This window comes from Lissotriton helveticus, chromosome 4_1 (genome assembly GCF_964261635.1).
Source record: "Lissotriton helveticus chromosome 4_1, aLisHel1.1, whole genome shotgun sequence".
Taxonomy (NCBI): Eukaryota; Metazoa; Chordata; class Amphibia; order Caudata; family Salamandridae; genus Lissotriton; species Lissotriton helveticus.
The window spans coordinates 1,389,968,447-1,389,988,993 of NC_136063.1; the positions used below are offsets into that span (position 1 = coordinate 1,389,968,447).

At 44.7% G+C, this 20,547-nt stretch overlaps 1 protein-coding gene across 1 annotated transcript in view; it reads right to left on the bottom strand.

The window, feature by feature from the left end:
- The window catches only part of CDKAL1 (CDKAL1 threonylcarbamoyladenosine tRNA methylthiotransferase), a 2,471,408-nt gene that overhangs the window by 449,837 nt on the left and 2,001,024 nt on the right, over positions 1 to 20,547 (bottom strand). The window contains exon 11 of the mRNA XM_078687932.1: positions 18,629 to 18,809. Within this exon, the coding sequence (XP_078544058.1) occupies positions 18,629 to 18,809 (181 nt within the window). The remainder of the gene's footprint in view (positions 1 to 18,628; positions 18,810 to 20,547) is intronic.

Genomic DNA, 20,547 nt, shown 5'->3' on the forward strand with positions numbered 1-20,547 from the left:
TGTACAGGGACTCACAAGAGTGACCCAAATCCCAATTGGTGATGTACCTACATGGTGTGAATTTAGAGAGAGAACAGCAGGGCTGTGGGTCTGATTAGCAGGCCCACAGCCACATCTAAGTCAAAAACCAGTGAAGCAAAAAGCAAAAAGTGGGGTGACCATAGGAAAGAAGACCCTACTCTCATACACACCTGTCCTGATTTCTGGTCGGCACCGGTTGACTCGCTAGCACTTGCACTTTGGGTTCTATCCTTTGACTGATCCGTGGCCAGGGTTAGTCTTCATACCATTCTAGGTAAATATTCTATGTGGGTATGTCATTGTACTGTTTCCTTCTCTCTTCCCACCCTAATGTCAAATGCGTAAAGACTGCTTTATAAAATCTCTGCATATTTTCATTCTAATCATTATTTTCCTAAATGAAAGATTTCTGATGTTTAATTTTTGGATTAAGACATTTAAGTAATTTAGATGAAGAGTTTAAACCTTTCCCGAGTTTGTGGTTATTATATGAGTACAAATGTTATTATTCTACCTATTATTCTAACTCCTTTTGATCCCTTAAGACTTTAGGTATCGATGACAAGGATTGTTAAGTCAATGGTATAGGTCCTCAATGAAATGTATAAATCACTGATGAGAGTAAGTGCACAGGTTACCTGATTAAAACTCATTATATGTTGTTTTTATGGACCCAGGTGAGTATGGTAAAACCGCGTCGGGTGACCTGCGCGCTCTATCAGGTATATGCAATTAAGGTACACAGGGCAGGAGTCATGACCGAACATCATATAGTGGTCATTCCTGTGCCAAATGATTAATTACAACATTTGTTGATATTTTGCCAAATGCATTATCAATTTATATTTTAAACAACAAGGGCACAGCTTTAGCTCAATAAGAGTTATTATTGATTAAAAAGGCAGCCAGACACAGTACATATTGCTGGTCAATTAGGCAGCCACCTGGTGGTACAAATCAATTTTGAAATTTAGACTGCGTACGTCTAAATAGTTTTCATGACACAACGTAGCATTGTATATGTCGAAGTAGTAAAAACTTAACTATTCAGTCTTTTCAATTTTATTATAAGGTTGGGTTCATTTAAAAGGATCATTTTCCAAAAGTTGTATTTATGGAAAGACACAACTTTGCTGATGACTTGCACACACAAAGTGAACCTGCAATACCCATTTACTTACTTATTACGCCCAACTGCAACCGATTACTAAAAAAATAATAAAGCTACTTAAGCCGGACCCCAGTTTAGAACCCGCATCTTTTAAGCTTCACCAATTTGACCAAAGGCCTGACCTAGGAATGCCAATATTTGTCTCAGAATTCCAACATCTGTCGGAGATCACCAATAAGTGCAGCCTGAGTTCTTGCTCATGAGTAGTTAAAAGACTGGTTCAAATCACCACTCTGTTGCATGCACCAGAACATACCAGTCGCCGGCTCATGACAGGTAGAACACGAACACTGGCAGACTAGCTAGAGAAAGCTCACCAGTGCATGCATTAAAAGAACATCAGGGTGTAACATGCAGAATACTTGCGCCATTAAGAACATTGTGATTTCTTTTAGTAAATACTCTGAAAACAACCATTTTAAAGTCCAGCAGAGACCTCTAATAACACTACAGAGCACAGTCATATGAGAATGTGCTTGGTCAACACTGCACTTGTGCTTTAGCACACTGACCATTTCCATTGTCATTGTACATGCGTTTCACAATTAATCGTCCCCGGCCAGTCAGAAAACTCAACTCCACTTCCAGGTCCTTCCACAAGCTCACTGTACCCTATTCATTCATAATAGCTTGCTGTCGTGTTCACATATCTAGTTTTTTTAACCATCTCCGGATGGCATTAGCATAGAGAGGTCAAAATCAATTTTCATGTAGTGGATACTGCTTAAGTGCTAAGGCAATATTACACTTAATAAAACTGTGCTCTGATCTGCTGAGAATGAAACACTTTTAATCATACCACAATGAATCTGCAGTTTTAGTGGTTTAATATGCAAAAATAGCAAATGTAATCCCTCTATTTTGGGGGTGAGACAGAACTTTTCAGACATAACTTCCCAGTGCTGCTAGGGATGCTGTCTGTTTTTAATTTGATTTTGCTGCCCACTTCGAACTGAGAATATTTTTGATTTTGTACTTGTCTGTAATACTCTATTTGCTGACAGGCTTCGTGACAATGGCTCTGGACCGCATTTCTTTTGAATTTTCATAATAACTCCTTTAAACTATTGCCCTGATCTAGAACTTAGTTACTGAGTGGGCCCTTTTACTTAATTGACTGTATTTCTGATATTTTGATGTGTTGGGAGTTCCCTTACCTCGGTGACATGTTGCATCATGAATCCGTGGGTTAACGTCGTCTCCAATTCATTGGATTGTAAGCATTCTGTTGAGGTAAAGCTTTGGGGTGTCATCATTGTGTAGTCCCCCCCATGCTCACACATATGCTACAAGTCTCAAATGGACCCCACCTTTTGAAATAACAAACCGTCCACTCATTTACAGCCATATCACCTTCACCAAAGTTCCAGGGGAAAAAGGCCAGTGATGCCCCACCTCCTTAGGAACAACAGAATCATATAAATGAGCAGACATTCCCCAATGCATAGAATGCCATAATGTGAGCATCTACAAAATTCACACAACTTTTGGACCCATTCATGCTTTAGTAGCGTCACCAACATCAGGTGCATAACCTCCATTTCTGCAGAACTGGTCTGTCTAGTAAAATGGGAACAATATGGGGGAAAGGATTTTACATTCATGATCCAATGACAAGGACCCGAAGTGGCACTGGAATATGACATTTCAATTCATTTGCACAAAGGCCATTTACTAATTGCTAGAGAAAACTTCTTTTGCAGGATATCTACCTTGCACAGTCAAGCGCTCTCAAAAGCATGTAAACCATTAATTTTCATTTTTTGGAACCTTTTTTTCTTCCAAAAATGTCTTTGTTTGGTATTGGTTACGTGTACCATTGGTTATTGCTGTGTGCTTATTTTTTTAGATCTACTGTGAAATCGTTCACTAGACACATTCTGTTGTTGGAAGGAACACGTACATCCGAAAAAACACTGCAGTTCACATTCTAACACCCAATACTTAAAATGCTACCTTTTGTCTCCTTTTGTAGTATGCATTACATTCCTAAGAATGCTTCACGCTGCGTGGGTGCAGAACCCTATTAGATGGAATAAGTAAGCTTCCTAATAAGGAAATATATAATGCGATCCACCCAAAAAATATTGCCAGAAATATAATTAACAAAATAGCATTGAAAGTGTACTTAGACGAACCACTTAAAAGTGCAATGAATGGATCTTACAGGCAAATGTCCAACTTAAAGATGGAACATGGATCATGTCCTGCGGGCAGAAAAAGATTGCATCAGGCATTAAAAAAAATCACACTCCACTCACACCGCTGTGAACACCACTGTGCCCTTATAATCTGGTGCAGAAAATAAAGACTTCTAGACCCTTTAATAGAAAGGACTACCCAAAACGTTTCTTCAGTGGTATTGTAATTTATCATGGAGTTTCAAATGTGACAGTTTTCCCTTGTGTCACTTACAAAGTCCTGCACATTGACCGCCTTTAACACAAATAAACCTGCTCACTGTCAAATCTACTCTTAGGATGGACGACCTTTACAACAAAGATGAATCAAAAGTCTGCCATATCTTGAACCTAATCTGAAAGTGTCCAGAGAGTGTTGAACTGTTTAAACTACAGATTGTGGGAAGGAGCGTGAGAGGGGCTATATACAGCAGTAGTAGTAACTCATAACACCTTTAGATATTTTACCTGACAGGATCTGAGGAAAGCGCGGGGGGGGGGGGGGGGGAGCATAACCCTGTTGTGAACTGAAACGTTGTTTGCACTCCTATATCTCACAAAGTGGAGAGACGCATTTTGGGAAAATTACTTTCAAGGAGTGTAAATGTATTTCGCAGAGAAAATTACTGCACAATAACGAGAAAATCAAGTAAATAAATGGTAAATGTGGATAATTTGTTTAGGGGATAAACATATAAATAAATCAAACGAATTTCGGTGCGCGCACTGCATCCCCAAATGCAATGCAGTGCGCGCAACGAAATTAGTTTGATTTATTTAAATGTTTACTTACCCGCAAACCTCCATTATCCATACATTACTAACCCCCACCCTGCCTCTCCCCCTCCCCACGTCACCGCCCCGGCAGGTACTCCCCCTACCGACCAGATTATGAAGAACGAAGACATCCGTAGCCACAAGATCTGTAAAACATTAGTTCGTCCCAACAGTATGGTGAATTAAAAGAGCCTTGCATCAAAGCAGCCAACTGCAGGGCAACAGCTCTCATGAATGGTTCATAATGAACATCAATCTACACCTATTCACAGATGCTGAAGAAAAGTTGGTTTTCTGGGTGTTGCAGGCAATTAAATTGGCACTCCGGTAATCTCTGTACTTCTCAAGCGGTTGTGTTAGGTGATTTCATATGAATGTGTTTCAAATGAATTCAGTCCTGGCTGTTCAGGTGGCCAGTTCTCCCAGCATGCAATTTCTATCAACAGAAGAGGCAAGCTCAATTGTTCCTGTGAACACATACAGAGGAGTGAGGCTTGACGAGAAATCGGTCAACACAGCAGGAAGACCAGACTTGCTCTTTCGGTACACAATCAATTCTGAAAGATAAGATCTTCAGCTATTGTGTATAAAATGGCTGACAGTAAGACATTTGAATAGAATTCTGTCCTAATACTAACACAACTCCTGTGGTTCACTCAGGTCAGTTCTGCTATTTCAAATACATTCCTAGCTCATCTGTGGTCATCCCAAAGAGTTCAAAAGACCAGAGAAGAAATAGACTTAGGAAAAGAGCAGAGTGAGACCAGAGTAGCTTTGGGATTACCAAACAGCATATCTGCAACACTCACTATTTCATCTATCCACTCTTCTAGAGCCGATACGCCATTCAGTTATGCGAGCGCCTGGAAGAAAGTGCGTCATTTGGTTGTGAGGAAGGGAGTCAAACCTCTCTTTAGACTTGGTCTTTTGAGCCCATTTGCCTACAGGATTTTACTTTGATTTTCTTAGCTGCCATTTGAGTTTAATTAGTGAGTTAGAGATATTCTATTTCTTATTATTGGAAATCACTTGATCAGTTCACAGGTGACGCCAGATAGCTACACAGTATTTAATTTGAGCCAGTGGTTGCAGCATTCTTTTTTGGGGACCAGCAGTTATTTTTACTCAACGGGCTTTGATCAAGAGCAAGAGAGGAAAAACACGAAAGAGGAAAGAAGGAGACATAGAAAGATTTAAAAAAAGTGACAAAGGGATGGAAAAGAACCTGTAAGAGAGAGGTTAAGGGCGTGAACGGTGGTGGATTAAAGAGACATGAGGTGGAATCAAGACTTCACAGAATGGTATTTGGCAGCCAAAAGTCCGATAGCGTGGCTGCCAGCTTATGATCAAATCTTTGGGCCTCCTATTCTTATTCTTTTACAAATTATGGACAGTAGGTATCCAAATCTTCCGTCCACAGCCTCACAATTGAACCACATGCAAGCAGGACAGAAGACCGGCACAGTTATCCAGTATTATGGGTATCTTTCATAGATTCACATGCCTGAATCATTCCCCGTCGTCGGGGTGGGAGTCCCCGGTATATAAAATAGTAATGTCCTAAAGACATATATATACACTAATAGGCCAGAGGCCTCACATTAGTAACCTATCTGAGTCATTTTGTAAAAAGGACCAAACTTTGGCCAGGAGCCAATCAGCTACTACCACCCTCTAGAACCTTCCTGGAAGGAGCCCCAGTCCCTCAGATTTTCTACCGCACTTCGTGCTAAGGGAGTCTCCACTGAGCTCTGCTCAGGTTTCTGTTATTTCTGGATTTAATCCATATTTTTCTCTCAATACTTACTCTTGTGAAGGAAGGCTAGAATCTACTATGTCTGCCACTCCTAAACAAGCATTTGCAATGCAATAGGTCTCGCAGTTACGAGAGTTTGAGCTATTGGCAATGCAATAGCTTAAACTCTAAAAAATTTAAGACCTATTGCATTAAAATTTACTAGCACCCATGCGGCGCTTTCAAATTCATGAAGGCCGCACCACTTTCTTTGGACACGCCGCGTCTGAAGAAAGGGGCATTTCCTACATTGAAGTGAAACTGCGGCATGGGTGCTTTGACAAAAGAAAAGAATCTGTTTGTCAAGTTGACAAACTGATGGTTTGGTTTTGGTAAAAGCACCCATGCCACCCTTTTACTTTAATGTCGGCTGTGCACCTTTCTTTAGACGTGGTTTGTGTAAAGAAAGGGGCAAGGCCTCTTTGAATGTGAAAGCGTGGCATGGGCGCTAGTAAACAAACAAATAAATAAGTAAGCGCAGCTGCTAAATAAAAAACGCGGACTGTGCTGTTAAAATAAATAAATACTAAAACGCGGCCACTATCGTTAAAGGGGAGCACCATTAGTAAATAAAATAAAAGCAGGGGGGGCGTCCCGCAAGGCAGTGGGTGAAATAGGGGCAAATCGTTAAATAAAATAGTGTTGAGAGCCAAGATAAAGAAAAACGTGTAACAAGACAAGTAAAAGGGCCAGTCCTTATGGGAGGTAACAAAAGCAGACAAGGCAGTACCAAGAAGGGACTAACTAGCCTAATAATGAATCGGAGGCCAGTGTTTTCGAAGGACAATAACACAAGCCAATTACAAATATGGGCAGAGAGTGGGCGGGGCTTCAAGTCCATACTCCACTACTGTATTTCTCGCACAGCGCATGCACTGCCCAGGCTCTTCCTAAAACAAGGTGGGGAACCTTTAGGGCTTATTTACAAGCCCCTTGCGCCGCCGGTGTGCCACTTTTAAAATGGGAAAAAGTGGTGTACTTGTGGCGCAAGGTGCTTTTAAGGGGCTTATTTAAAAGCCCCTTGCACCACAAGTATGCCACTTTTTCCCATTTTAAAAGTGGCGCACTGATGGCGAAAGGGGTTTGTAAATAAGCCCATTTGTGGTTAACCTTACAGGTTTTTTTTTATAACATTTCCCATTTGAACCACGACTTCTGTGAAGGTCAGGAGTAAGTGTTTTTCCTGGGGGAAGGGAATGTTCTAGCTTTGGAAACTGTTATCCTACCATATAGAGTTGATTATTTGCAGAGAAAAAATAAATAAAACCGGGTTTAAAAAAGTGTAAAACTTTGAACCTCTTTCCAAATGTCATTAGACTTATGAAACTAGGCTATAGGGCTATGTCTGGACATTTTCCAATGTCGTGTATCTGTAAATAAGAGAGTCAACTGAAAACAACACTGACTTAAACGGCTTATTTAGATAATCTCATTTTGAAAGTGAACTGCATACAGTGTAAGATGCTTGCATTGGGTATGTGAATTTCTTATGGAGATTAATGCTCACATCGTCTTAACTTTTTAACTCAGACCTTCATCAACAATGAACAATAAATGGGAAAGAGCAACCTCACAACCTCCTGCCCCTGTTTAAGTTAAGGACATCGGTAAAAGATTACATGAAGAATAATAGGAAAATGTGCAAGTGCGAAACAGAAATTTCAGAAGTCTATTTACAAATGGTTGTACTGTATCATAATATCGTTTTTTGCCTCAGAACTATACAGGACAAAGGTTTACACAAGGTCAGTCCTATCGAATTGGAACCGTTCTCTACTGGTGAAGTGGAATTTTCATGGGCGGTCCTTAACATGCCACATTGAGCTTGCGAGGCTGTAACGCAGCACTTATCAAAACGAATTAAAGCAGCGCCTTTGTAACTAAGCTTCTACTATCATAACAACCTGGCAATATCCTAAAATCGCACTTTTAGGTTGCTCTCCTGTTAACCAACGTCTGAAGCGCAACGACACCACTGGTGCGATATGCAGCGCTATACACACAAAAACAACACAGGTTATGTTGCTGTAAGCAACCAAAAACCAAGTCAGTGATTGTCTGGGTAAGGGGCCTGCAGTGAATTCCGATCAACGTCCTCCGGTTCCAAGACACCCATTTGTGCTCCCGGTACATTAACAAGTATTCGTCAATTGTGAGCAGAGGGGTTAATAATGCGCCCTGCTGCAGCGTGGGCTCACACAGACCTCCGTCGTGAAGGCAAACTGCCTTTATCAGCCGAAGAACAGTGTCGGCACCAAACGTGGTTTGACATGGGTGGCTGCCATCAATGTACAAGCCACTAATTCTGGTACAGAAACTTCCGTAAACCAGACTACCATGTGCGGCTGCTGGTATAAGAAGAAACAAAACACTCGGCAGAGGGAGCGGGGACCTTCAGTACAGCAGCAGACTGTAAGCAAGTGAATGAGCCAGGAAAGTTTGGAGGGAGGGACCCAGCGCAACGAGAGGAGCCTAGCACAGCAGTCGACCTGGGGGAGAAATACAAATAAACACAATAAACTAGGGGGAGGGGGCGGGAGGCGGAGAGTTGAGGCAGGCAGGCATGGGAGGAGAGGAGGAGGGGGGAGGAGAGTAGGGGAGGCACGGCCTAGCGGCCGTGCAATCAAGTAGTGAGGGGGCGGAGTTGTGGGAAGGCTGAGAGAGAGAGTAGGCGGCTGCTCTCCTGTTAACCAACGTCTGAAGCGCAACGACACCACTGGTGCGATATGCAGCGCTATACACACAAAAACAACACAGGTTATGTTGCTGTAAGCAACCAAAATCCAAGTCAGTGATTGTCTGGGTAAGGGGCCTGCAGTGAATTCCGATCAACGTCCTCCGGTTCCAAGACACCCATTTGTGCTCCCGGTACATTAACAAGTATTCGTCAATTGTGAGCAGAGGGGTTAATAATGCGCCCTGCTGCAGCGTGGGCTCACACAGACCTCCGTCGTGAAGGCAAACTGCCTTTATCAGCCGAAGAACAGTGTCGGCACCAAACGTGGTTTGACATGGGTGGCTGCCATCAATGTACAAGCCACTAATTCTGGTACAGAAACTTCCGTAAACCAGACTACCATGTGCGGCTGCTGGTATAAGAAGAAACAAAACACTCGGCAGAGGGAGCGGGGACCTTCAGTACAGCAGCAGACTGTAAGCAAGTGAATGAGCCAGGAAAGTTTGGAGGGAGGGACCCAGCGCAACGAGAGGAGCCTAGCACAGCAGTCGACCTGGGGGAGAAATACAAATAAACACAATAAACTAGGGGGAGGGGGCGGGAGGCGGAGAGTTGAGGCAGGCAGGCATGGGAGGAGAGGAGGAGGGGGGAGGAGAGTAGGGGAGGCACGGCCTAGCGGCCGTGCAATCAAGTAGTGAGGGGGCGGAGTTGTGGGAAGGCTGAGAGAGAGAGTAGGCGGCTGGGTGCATGTGCACGCGCTTTTAAGCTCAATGCACATGCGCATTGAGCTTAAAAGTCACGGGCACTGCAAAGAATCGCCACGATTCCTTGCAAGTTAGATAAAGTCTGGATGAGCCCCTATAGTCTCGCTTGCTCGATGCGCATGCGCATCGACAGGCGAGACCTAAAAAGGGCTCTTTAGACCCTGTGCCTCTTGTAAGAAGCTGAGACTGCATGCAGATGACAAACATGAAGACTGCCTCTACTGTCTCTACCCTGACCATTCTGCCAAGGACTGTAAGGTCTGCCGCACTTTCTCTGTCAAGACTCTAAAAGACAGAGAGGAATGCCTGCTTCTATGGCTTCAGAGGCTGAAGGACAAAGATCAAGTAATCTCCTCAGGTGAGAGCGAGTGTTCCTTTGGGAGCTCACACTCCTTCTAAAAGGCCGAGACAGACATCTCCAAGTCCGTCTAATATGACTCCTCAAAAGAAGACGCCTAAGTCTTCAGAGGGTCATCCTAAAACCATGGCAGTGAAGATTTCTACTCAGGAAACCTTCAAAAAGCCCGCGCTAGTGTCTTCTGCCATGCCTGTCACAGCGTCGACAGTCACCATCTCTACGTCGACAGCTTCTGCTTTCACCACCTTGACGACATCTACTTCATCTTCATCGTCGTCGGGTAGGTACATAACGTCTGTTATTCCTGTCAAAAGATCGTCGATGACGCCGCCGTCGACGACAGCTCCTTCGTCGACGAAGCTGAAGCCATCGTCGTCGATGAAATTCCCATCGACCTCGTCGACACCAGCGTCGACGTCGACACCAGCGTCGACGAAGCCGTCGACGACAGGACCGTCGACGAAGCCGTCGACGACAGGACCGTCGACGAAGCCGTCAACGACAGGACCGTCGACGAGGCCGTCGACGACAGGACCGTCGACGAGGCCGTCGACGACAGGACCGTCGACGAGGCCGTCGACGACAGGACCGTCGACGAGGCCGTCGACGACAGAACCGTCGACGAAGAAGTCAACAGTGCCGTCGACGAAGAATCCACGGTCGACGACGATACCGTCATACATCGTCGTCGGTGAAGATGACAGAGAAGTCCACGATGGCTGTCAATATCTCACCGTCGACGACCACCCCGTCGACGGGCCCGTCGACGGAGGGCTCTCCCAAGGTAAAATATACCTATACACACTTCAAGGTATCGACGCATACGCTGATGCCAGAAGCGACGTCTCCTAGCAGAGTCCAGCCACTGCCGCCGGCCAATTTACTGGAGACTGAGGACTATGATGATGGCGCCATGTTCCCAGCTGCAACAAGCCCATCTCAGCTACTGGTCAAGGTTCACGAGAGTTCGGACTACGAAGATATGGATCAGGAAGAAATCCCATATCAAGAGGAATATCATTCGCCTCCTCCCTCACAGCCTATCGTGTGCCTTCCGGCTGCAATTGTATCGGACCTCCAGTTACTTATAGTGGACTATAAACAGCGGTTCCCTCCTACTCCACCTCCTCCAGTGGTGCCACCTGTAACCGTGTCATCAGCTCCTCCTCCTCGCCATAGACCACCTCCTCTGGTGATTACCCCAGATCCGGTATCTCTGCCTCCACAACAATCTTCGGACGAAGAGGAAGCAGTGGAAGAAGATGAGGAGGGTCAACAGGAAGAGGGAGAAATACAGGATGACGAGTGGAACGAATACGTCATCTCACATCCAGCTTCCCCAGACCAGGCTCAGGCGGACTCCCCTCCAGAGGACATCGGGGGGTTTCACAATATTATAGAACGAGCAGCAGCTAGGTTCAAAATAGAGATGACCACTCAACCTCAGGACTGCTTCCTATACGACTTTAAGGAGCCGTTCAAGAAGACGGTCCGGTCAATCCCGATTATTGACCACATCTGGGACCAGGGAGTAAAGATAATGCAAAACCCCGCATCTCTACTTCCAGTGCCGGCCAGGCTTGATAAAAAATACAAGGCCCCGGACAAGACACCGGCATGCCTTACAGGCCATACTAAACCGGACTCAGGGATCACACAGGCCGCGCAGCGGAAATCCAACAACCCAGCAGCCGCACTGACTGCGCCTCCGGACAAGGAAGGCCGGAAACTAGATAACATCGGGAAAAGGTTTTCGTCGATGTCGGCCATTAATGTCAGAGCGGCAAACTCGCTTGCGCTCTTGGGACGCTACAATCGCCAGATGTGGGCAGATGTGGCCCCATACCTAGGCACACTGCCAGAGGACCAGAAGGAAGAGGTCAAGAAAATCCTCCTTGAAGGTGAGCGGTCCGCCTCGGAGATTATTGATGTGGCGATGGATATCGCCTCAACAGGATTTCGCCAGCTGGCGGGAGCGGCTGTCCTTAGACGCCAAGGCTGGCTGAAAGCTACATCTTTCCGGCCAGAAGTCCAAGCCAAGGTGCTGGACATGCCGTTCGACGGCGAGCTTCTCTTCGGGACGCATATCGACGAGATGCTCCAGGGTATCAAAAAAGATACCGAAACAGCAAGATCCCTGGGAACACTCCAGTATAAGAATACTTCCTTTCGGGGCTCCAGAGGAAGAGGCCAGCAAACAAGAGGTGGATACCAAGGGTACAAATCCTCCTATGTATCGTCCCAGCAATACAAGCCTCAATACCAACAGAGGCAGCAACAAGGCCGGTCTTCTTATAATAAGTCCTCCTTTCGAGGGAGAGGAGGAAAGAAAAATCCCCCTAGAAGACAGTGACTTCTTTCTCCAACAGGCCTCCGCTTCTTCTCCATGTTACGTAGTTGGAGGAAAAATTTCCAACTTCTTCCACAATTGGCAAAAAATAACTACGGATCGTTGGATTCTCCAACTGGTTCGGTTCGGGCACACTCTGGAGTTTGTGGACACTCCTCCTTCGAACCCTCCATGCCCAATGCCACACAAGAATCTTCATCTTCTTCAAGCGGAACTCTCACTAATGCTTCAAAAAGGAGCCGTAGAAAGAGTTCCCAGAGGGCAGAGGGGGAAAGGATTCTACTCACGGTTCTTTGTGATACAAAAAAAAGGAGAAGAAATGGAGACCTATACTGGATCTACGGAACCTCAACGCATACCTCAAAAAACAATCGTTCCGTATGGTATCCATCCAAGAGGTATTGCAACTGCTCAATTCCAGAGACTTCATGGTGTCCTTAGACCTCCAGAACGCCTATTTCCACATTCTCATCCACAAAAGTCACCGCCAATTCTTAAGGTTCACGGTGGCGGACAGACATTACCAGTTCAGAGTGTTGCCATTCGGCCTAAAGTCGGCGCCACGCATTTTTACAAAATGCCTATCTCCAGTAGCAGCCTACCTTCGCCAGCAGCATCACCAGGTATTCCCCTACCTGGACGACTGGCTCATCAAGTCTCCCACTCTAGAAGGTGTGAACAGGTCCTCCAACGCCTGTCTTCAGCTCTTCGAGAGTCTAGGACTTACACTCAATCAGGAAAAGTCAGTACTGCGGCCCTCTCAACGCCTCACTTTCCTGGGAGCAATTCTGGACACAAGTCAGGAAAAGGCTTTTCCATCACAGGAACGTCAAGACAAACTAAGGTCGCTGGCAGCACACATTCAGCGCAAGAAGATCATCAAAGTGCGACTTTTCAAGTCACTGTTAGGGATGATGTCATCCAACATCCTCCTAATTCCACACTGCCGCCTCCGTATGCGTCCCTTACAGGAGGCGTTAGCAGCTCAGTGGATTCAAAGTACGGGATCCTTCGACGATCGACTCAGGATCACCCCGTTCATGGTGAAGGCCCTACACTGGTGGCTTCAAATAAAAAACCTGAACCAGGGCCTTCCATTTCTGCTTCCAATCTCCCCACACGTGATAACAACGGATGCATCATTGGAAGGATGGGGTGCGTTCCTGCAGGAACTTCAGATACATGGTCAATGGTTGGCAGCCGAGAAACTGCTCCACATCAATCTGTTAGAATTGAGGGCAGTATACCTGGCTCTTCGTGCTTTCCTGCCCAGAATCAGGAACTCCCCAGTGCTTGTGAGGACGGACAACACCACCACAATGCACTACTTAAACAAACAAGGGGGGACTCGATCCATGACGTTGTCTCAAGAATCGCAGAAGATTTGGAAGTGGCTACTACAACACAATATCTCGCTGAGGGCAGAGTACGTCCCAGGAGCAGACAACACCCTGGCGGACTCTCTCAGCAGGCAACGCTCCATCTGCCACGAGTGGGAGCTCGACCAACATGCCCTCGACGCAGTGTTCTTCCGATGGGGCAGACCTCACCTGGATCTATTTGCAACGAAGATCAACGCAAAATGCCAACACTACGCAAGCTGGCTTCCCCAGGAAGGGTCGCTTGGGGATGCATTTTCGATGACATGGTGCAACGTCTTTGCCTACGCTTTCCCACCATTTCCGCTGATCCCCAGGGTCCTTCGGAAACTGAAGGCAGAGCATTGCACCCTGATCCTGGTAGCCCCGGCGTGGCCAGGCCAACACTGGTTCACAGAACTTCACCTTCTATCGCTGGAGCCTCCGATTCCTTTCAGGCCTTACCCGCATCTACTCACTATGAACCAGGGGCAAGTCCAGCATCTGGATCTGACATCTCTCAGATTATCGGCTTGGCTCCTGAGTTCAGAGAATTCCAGGACTTAGATATCCCTCAGGACTGCAGGGTCGTCCTAGCCCGGGCCCGGGCTGACAGTACCAATAAGACATATTCCCTTAAGTGGAAGAGATTCTGTTTATGGTGTAAAGCTAACAAACTGCACCCGTTCTCGTCGTCTCCAGCACAACTGCTGCCCTACTTGCTTCACCTAGCCACCTCGGGATTGGCCCATGCCTCAATCAAAGTCCACCTGGCAGCCATATCTCGATTCAGACGCTCCTCATCTGGTGCTTCTCTATGGTCCAATAGACTGATCAAGCAGTTTCTGAAAGGCTTATTCAGGACTTATCCTCCAGTGCGACCTTTACCACCTACATGGCAGCTCAATATTGTCCTGGCACAGTTGATGAAACACCCCTTTGAACCGATACATAAAGCGGATCTCAAATATTTGTCATGGAAAACAGCTCTCTTGCTGGCTCTCACGTCAGTAAGGAGGGTGAGTGAGCTACAGGCTTTCTGTATTCAGGACCCGTTTCTTCAATTCAGACAGGACAGAGTCATTCTACGGACTAACCCCAAATTCATACCAAAGGTTCCGTCTGCTTTTCATCTAAACGAACCTATTGTCCTGAGATCTTTCTTCCCTAATCCATCTTCAACAGCGGAAAGATCTCTACATTCCTTGGATCTGAAAAGATGCCTGAAATTCTACCTTCATAGAACAGAACAGTTTCGCAAATCCAACCAATTATGTATTGCCTTCAGCAGGCCCAGGAAAGGCCTACCATTGACAAAGCAGAGCATTTCAAGATGGATCTCTGCGGCTATCGCCTTCTGCCATCAGCAGGCGGGACATCCTCTGCCCTCCAAAGTTCGGGCTCATTCCACTAGAGCGGTTTCCACCTCCATGGCGCTCTTTTCTGGGGTGCCCATTGTCGACATTTGCAGAGCGGCGACATGGAAGACACCACATACGTTCACCAAGCACTACTGCTTGGATTCAGAACTTATGAAGGATGCAGCAGTGGGTCAGGCGGTGCTCCGTCATCTATTTCATTAGAGGTGAGCCTTCTTCCTTTCATCCCACCTTTCCTATTACCTAATTGCACATTTCTTATCCTGCTACTGTTTGCAGTTTATTGTGTTACACTATTGATAAGTTATTATCAAGTGTCTTACATGCTATATTATGCGAAATGTGCTGCCTATTGCTTGCTACTCTGATTCAGGCATGTGAATCTATGAAAGATACCCATAATACTGGATAAGAAATGCGTTACTTACCTGTAACTGCAGTTATCCAATATTGGTATCTTTCATAGATTTACATGCAACCCACCTGCTTCCCCTGGAAGCGCTCACCTTGGTTCTCTCAGTAGGTACTACTTAGCACTATGCTTACGAAAATCTGAGGGACTAGGGCTCCTTCCAGGAAGGTTCTAGAGGGTGGTAGTAGCTGATTGGCTCCTGGCCAAAGTTTGGTCCTTTTCACAAAAGGACTCAGATAGGTTACTAATGTGAGGCCTCGGGCCTATTAGTGTATATATATGTCTTTAGGACATTACTATTTGATATACCGGGGACTCCCACCCCGACGACGGGGAATGATTCAGGCATGTGAATCTATGAAAGATACCAATACTGGATAACTGCCGTTACAGGTAAGTAACGCATTTCTTACACTTCTTAGTCTAGTTTTTAATATCTGAACATCTCCAGAGTGAGCCTACTGTCAGGACAGGTATACACTTGAAAAAGACATATTAAGAAAACAGCATCATTGTAAAGATGATTCCAATACTTCTAGTTTTGGTTAAGTCTGTGTTACAACTCTGGAGAAGTGCATGCTCACCTCCCAAAATCTAGCTCTAACTGATCATCAGAATAGACTCACCTACCATTTCAGAACATTATCATCTCAGAATACAATGACATCAGCAGTGATATGCTAAAGAAATAGCTCTCTATAAACTACATCAAGTGGGAACACCTGGGCATATGGATTTCACACATCAACTGTAGCAACACTTTTATTTTTAATCCAGCTAATAAAATATTGGTTTACTAATTTCTGAGTGACCGGAATTATCCCATGGCTATTTTTCATTTAGGCTGGTCAAAAATATGTTAATACTAGTTGGGCTAAATAAATTCTATTTTGTCTTTTTAGTAACTTTAGCAATTTATTTAATATCTCAGAAAATGCCTGGCTTGTGCATTAAGTTATCTCATGACTCTTTGTCTTCTGCAGGTGTATCACTGGACCCGGTCAGCAACTAAAACATAGCCAGAAAAATCTAGTTCAATTGAAGCTTTGGTTCGCCTCCCTAACCGCCTATTTAATTATATTATTGTTGCGTAACCATTAGGCCAGTAGTAATGAAAACCTTAGATCCGCACTGAACCGAACTAGGAGCTACATACAGCAAACATAGACCTGATGGGTGCACTGTCGTTGGATGAAGACGTACAACAACAGTTTAAGGGAATACCCAAGGTACACATTGAGCAGTCCTGGCAAAGCACTCAAACGGGAGTCACTTACCTGTTGGTCGATTATATGAAAGGAAGTCAGAGGTCATACCACTAAACTCTTTCTGATAATGGATAAGACTACTACCAAGACAAAGTTGGCAAATCTTTGCAAACAAAGAAAGGAATAATCCTTAAATGGCTAAACCCAAAATTACATTTAAAAAGCCAGCAACCTGGGCATCCATATTAAACAATTCATTCATGCATATATTGCTCTTAATGTAATCAAGAGTAACTAAAGTTCAGTTGTTACCTCCTAGTCCTCCCACATTCCTTATGAGCCCACAATGAATCTCAAAAAAGGCTCACGGGGATATGAGGTGCAGACCTGCCAACTTGAAGAACAATCTCACTGTGTGAAGAGGGGCGGGTCCTTGAAGGGAGCGGGGCATCGCGATGAGAAGTACCTAAAAGGCACTTTTGAACCCATCCCCACCCCCAAGCCCCTTCCTCCCAAAAAAACAAACAACAAAAGCTTGCTGAGGCTGGGGCCGATGCCCTGTGGTGTTTCCACACTCCTTAATAAACATCGGCAGGTCAAAGCCTCAGAAAAAGAGCAAGAAAACCATTATTTACAGTGGATTTCAGCTTGTTTTCCCTGCCACCGTGTGATACCGGCTCCTCAGCGGAAGACTGTGTGATGGGAGCCGGTATAGTGAGTCACACAGTGGCACCGTGTGAGATGCCAAGCATGGAGCTGTATGCTGATGAGTGGACAAGAAACCACCAACTACAGCTGGTAATAATTGCATGAGGTCGGAACTCATGCCTGAGAAAAGGCGGCAAGTGCATCGCTTTCTTTAAAGTAGAGCATTTGCCTAAAGTAACAAACGGGAGAAGCAAAGACAATGAATCGCAAGGAATCATTCAATATAGCAAATAACTGACTTCTTTGCTACTGGGTAAAAAAAGAAATAAACAAGCACTGTATCCTTCAACAATGATGTAGGCATTAAACCATTTTCAAAACTTAAAAGAAAAGGCTATCAGTAGGATTTATTTGCATATACACTCAACATATTGAGAGAACTTAAAACGCAGATGCCATTTATTACCGTTGCTGAGTGGGAGCAACCATTAATCCAGAGTGTTTCTACCTTTAGTGGATCATGTTGTCCTCCATTAACGATGGTAACAAATAGTTTATTACTTTCTATGGAGCCACTTATATGGTTTAGGCCATGCTGGTTGCTCTTGCACAGTAGTCATAAACTAAGGTATTTAAGTGAACCCAGGGCATGATGGAATTAATCCATGAAATGAAATAAAACCATAGTGATTCACCCCTTGCGATTAGAAGCAGACTGTTCATCTGAAAAACCACTGTAACGTTCAATCTGTGAGGTGAAAGGAGAATGTTCTCACATTAGTTACACTGCGCTGTAATAGTATGGAGTGTGAACGTGGCTCTATAGCAATAAATGGGTAAATGCACATTTATTAATACACTTATTTTAAATAACGCATTTTATTAAGCCACATTTATTTTCACTGTTACAGCATATAACCACTAACTTTGAGTAACAGAATAGCGTGCTACTCACCATATAGCGCGCCAACACCTCGTCGTGGGTTATGTGTGAGTGTATATGAAAAAAAATATATATGTACACATATGTTTTATACACTAGCAAGGCAAGTCGCACAAACTTCAACTATCAACATTGAAGATGTAAGAAGAAACACAGTATACAGTTTTCAACACTGTAACATCACACAGACCAGGGCTTTTTTCAGTCTGCCTAGCAGAGGATTTTAAATAATAAATGATTTATGGTATCAAATATGTTGCACGAATTGTACCTTTATTTTGTAGCACGCTTAGCACATGCCCTTTGTAGATTTGGAGCATAAGGGTGTCTCCCGGCTTACATTGTCATTCAATGTCAATATATGAGGCTGTACTGTGTTTAAACTTAGCCTAACTGATGAAGACACTGGCCACCGCATCACCACCTAGAGTATGTGATGCGGGCAGACCCCGCTCGACGGAAGGCAAGCCACGAGGAGGGAGGAAGAAATTAATTCAGCTACAAAGTAAAAAAAAAAAAAAGAAAGAAAAAGAAACACAAGAGGGAATAAATGGCAGGTATGTGAAATCAACACAGCATGTTCTTACCACGTGCGCTGGGACCTGCCTCGCCTTGGCAGCCGGGGTGCCCGGACGAGGATAAAACTGATTGATGAAGAGGCTTGGAAACTTGTACTGCTCGACGAGCTTCATGGTCTCCTGAAAATCTTCGTCCGTCTCCCCTGGAAAGCCGCAGATGATATCTGTAGCAATTGTAATTCCTGGCACCCTGCAAGGCAGAAGCAAAGCGGCATGTTACACCCGAGACACCTGTTTCAATATCACTTACACGGCACCCTTGTCACATCACATAAAGCATCCTGTGGAGCATTTCTGGCTTCCCTTCATCCCGCCATCCTTCACGCACAGGCCACCAGGGTTTCAGCTGCTAGCTCTAGGCAGAACAGGTGATAAAAACACCTTGCCCACCAAACAAACCCCTGATACAAAATGGCTTGAGTGGCGTGCTTAACAACTGAATTACGTGGGGGCAGTCAAATAACATATCGCACACAGAAATTCCGTGTTTTATATCAATATATACATAGAGAGAAAACCGCAACGTTTCCAAATCATGTGAGGACACATGAAAAACGATTCCAATCACGAATATGAAAGGTATGTCAAATAAAATGACAAAACATTCACTATAGCAGTTAGGCTGAGTTTTGGCTGGTACTAAATTAGACCCCTGATGAATAAGTGTAAACAGGATCTGACTAGGCCGGTCAATTGCACCACTGAAGGCTGAAAAGTCAAGTGTTTTGCCTCGAAGAAGTCTCTCAGTTATCAGTATGGTCGGGCATTCATAAAATAAAAGTATTAGGCCTCCGCAGACGAACTGTTGGGGGCTACTATAAGAAAAGGAATCAAGATGTTTCATTTTTATACATGATCTGACAAAACGGACTCTGAACTACAACTTCTAAAGTCTTCGAGACGTAGGCTAAGAGAGCACCAAACTAAACCCAGTGTTAGAGGAGGGAGTTTGTACATTCAGGCAGATAGCAAAAGCTCTCTCACCTGAGTCGTTGAGGGAGTGTGAAGCAGGAGGCAAATGTAAAAGCAATAGTTCCCCTCACCATGCTCAAAGACCCGCAGGTGGGTTTGTATCTTGTTTTAGTAGCCTGTTGGACACAGAAGGCAGGTTGCTGACCAAGGCACCTCCAGAGTCTATGAAGACACCGTCAAAGAGTCAAAAAAAGACTGCTTTGCTCATGTTGTGTTCCAGAAGCCACTTCCCCATCAGGGGAATTATACAAATGTATTAATGAATTGAAGAACTCTGATTGTATAGACACCTAAGTGACTTCCCCTCCGCCCCAAAGCCAGTAACTCTTATGACTCTCAGGCTGACGCCTTCATTAGAAAAGCCAAATTAACCCGGGAAAGAAAAAGGAAGACAATCTAATCTACTCATATCCTCCTTAAACACAACAAATAAATAGATGTATAAAGCTACCCCTCTTCAACCCATTAGCCTGTAAAGACTCCACCAATGCCATTTGGGGTTCACCAACATTTTTCTAAGGACATCTTCGGCAACAGCATTTCTGCTATCTGGCCAGAGCCATCAACAACCCCTCGAGGGACTGGAACTTTCCCAGGAAAACTCAAAATTGTTTGAATAACCTATTAGGTAACAAGCATTTGCAATGCAATAGGTCTCGCATTTACGAGAGTTTGAGCTATAGGCCTTGTAAATGGCAATGCCTTTTATTTATGAGTTGTTTTTAAAACAGATGAATAAAAGGCATTGTCATTTACAATGCCAATAGCTTAAACTCTTGCAAATGCGAGACCTATTGCATTGCAAACATGTTCGTGATATACATTTTTTTTAAAAGCATTAGGAGAGATCGTGTCCTGCCTGCAACAGCAAGCAGGTCAAAGCTTCTTGAGAAGTTAGTACCCGGAGGTTGTAATTAAAGTTTACCGAGTAACAACACACGTAACAGGGGGTGTCG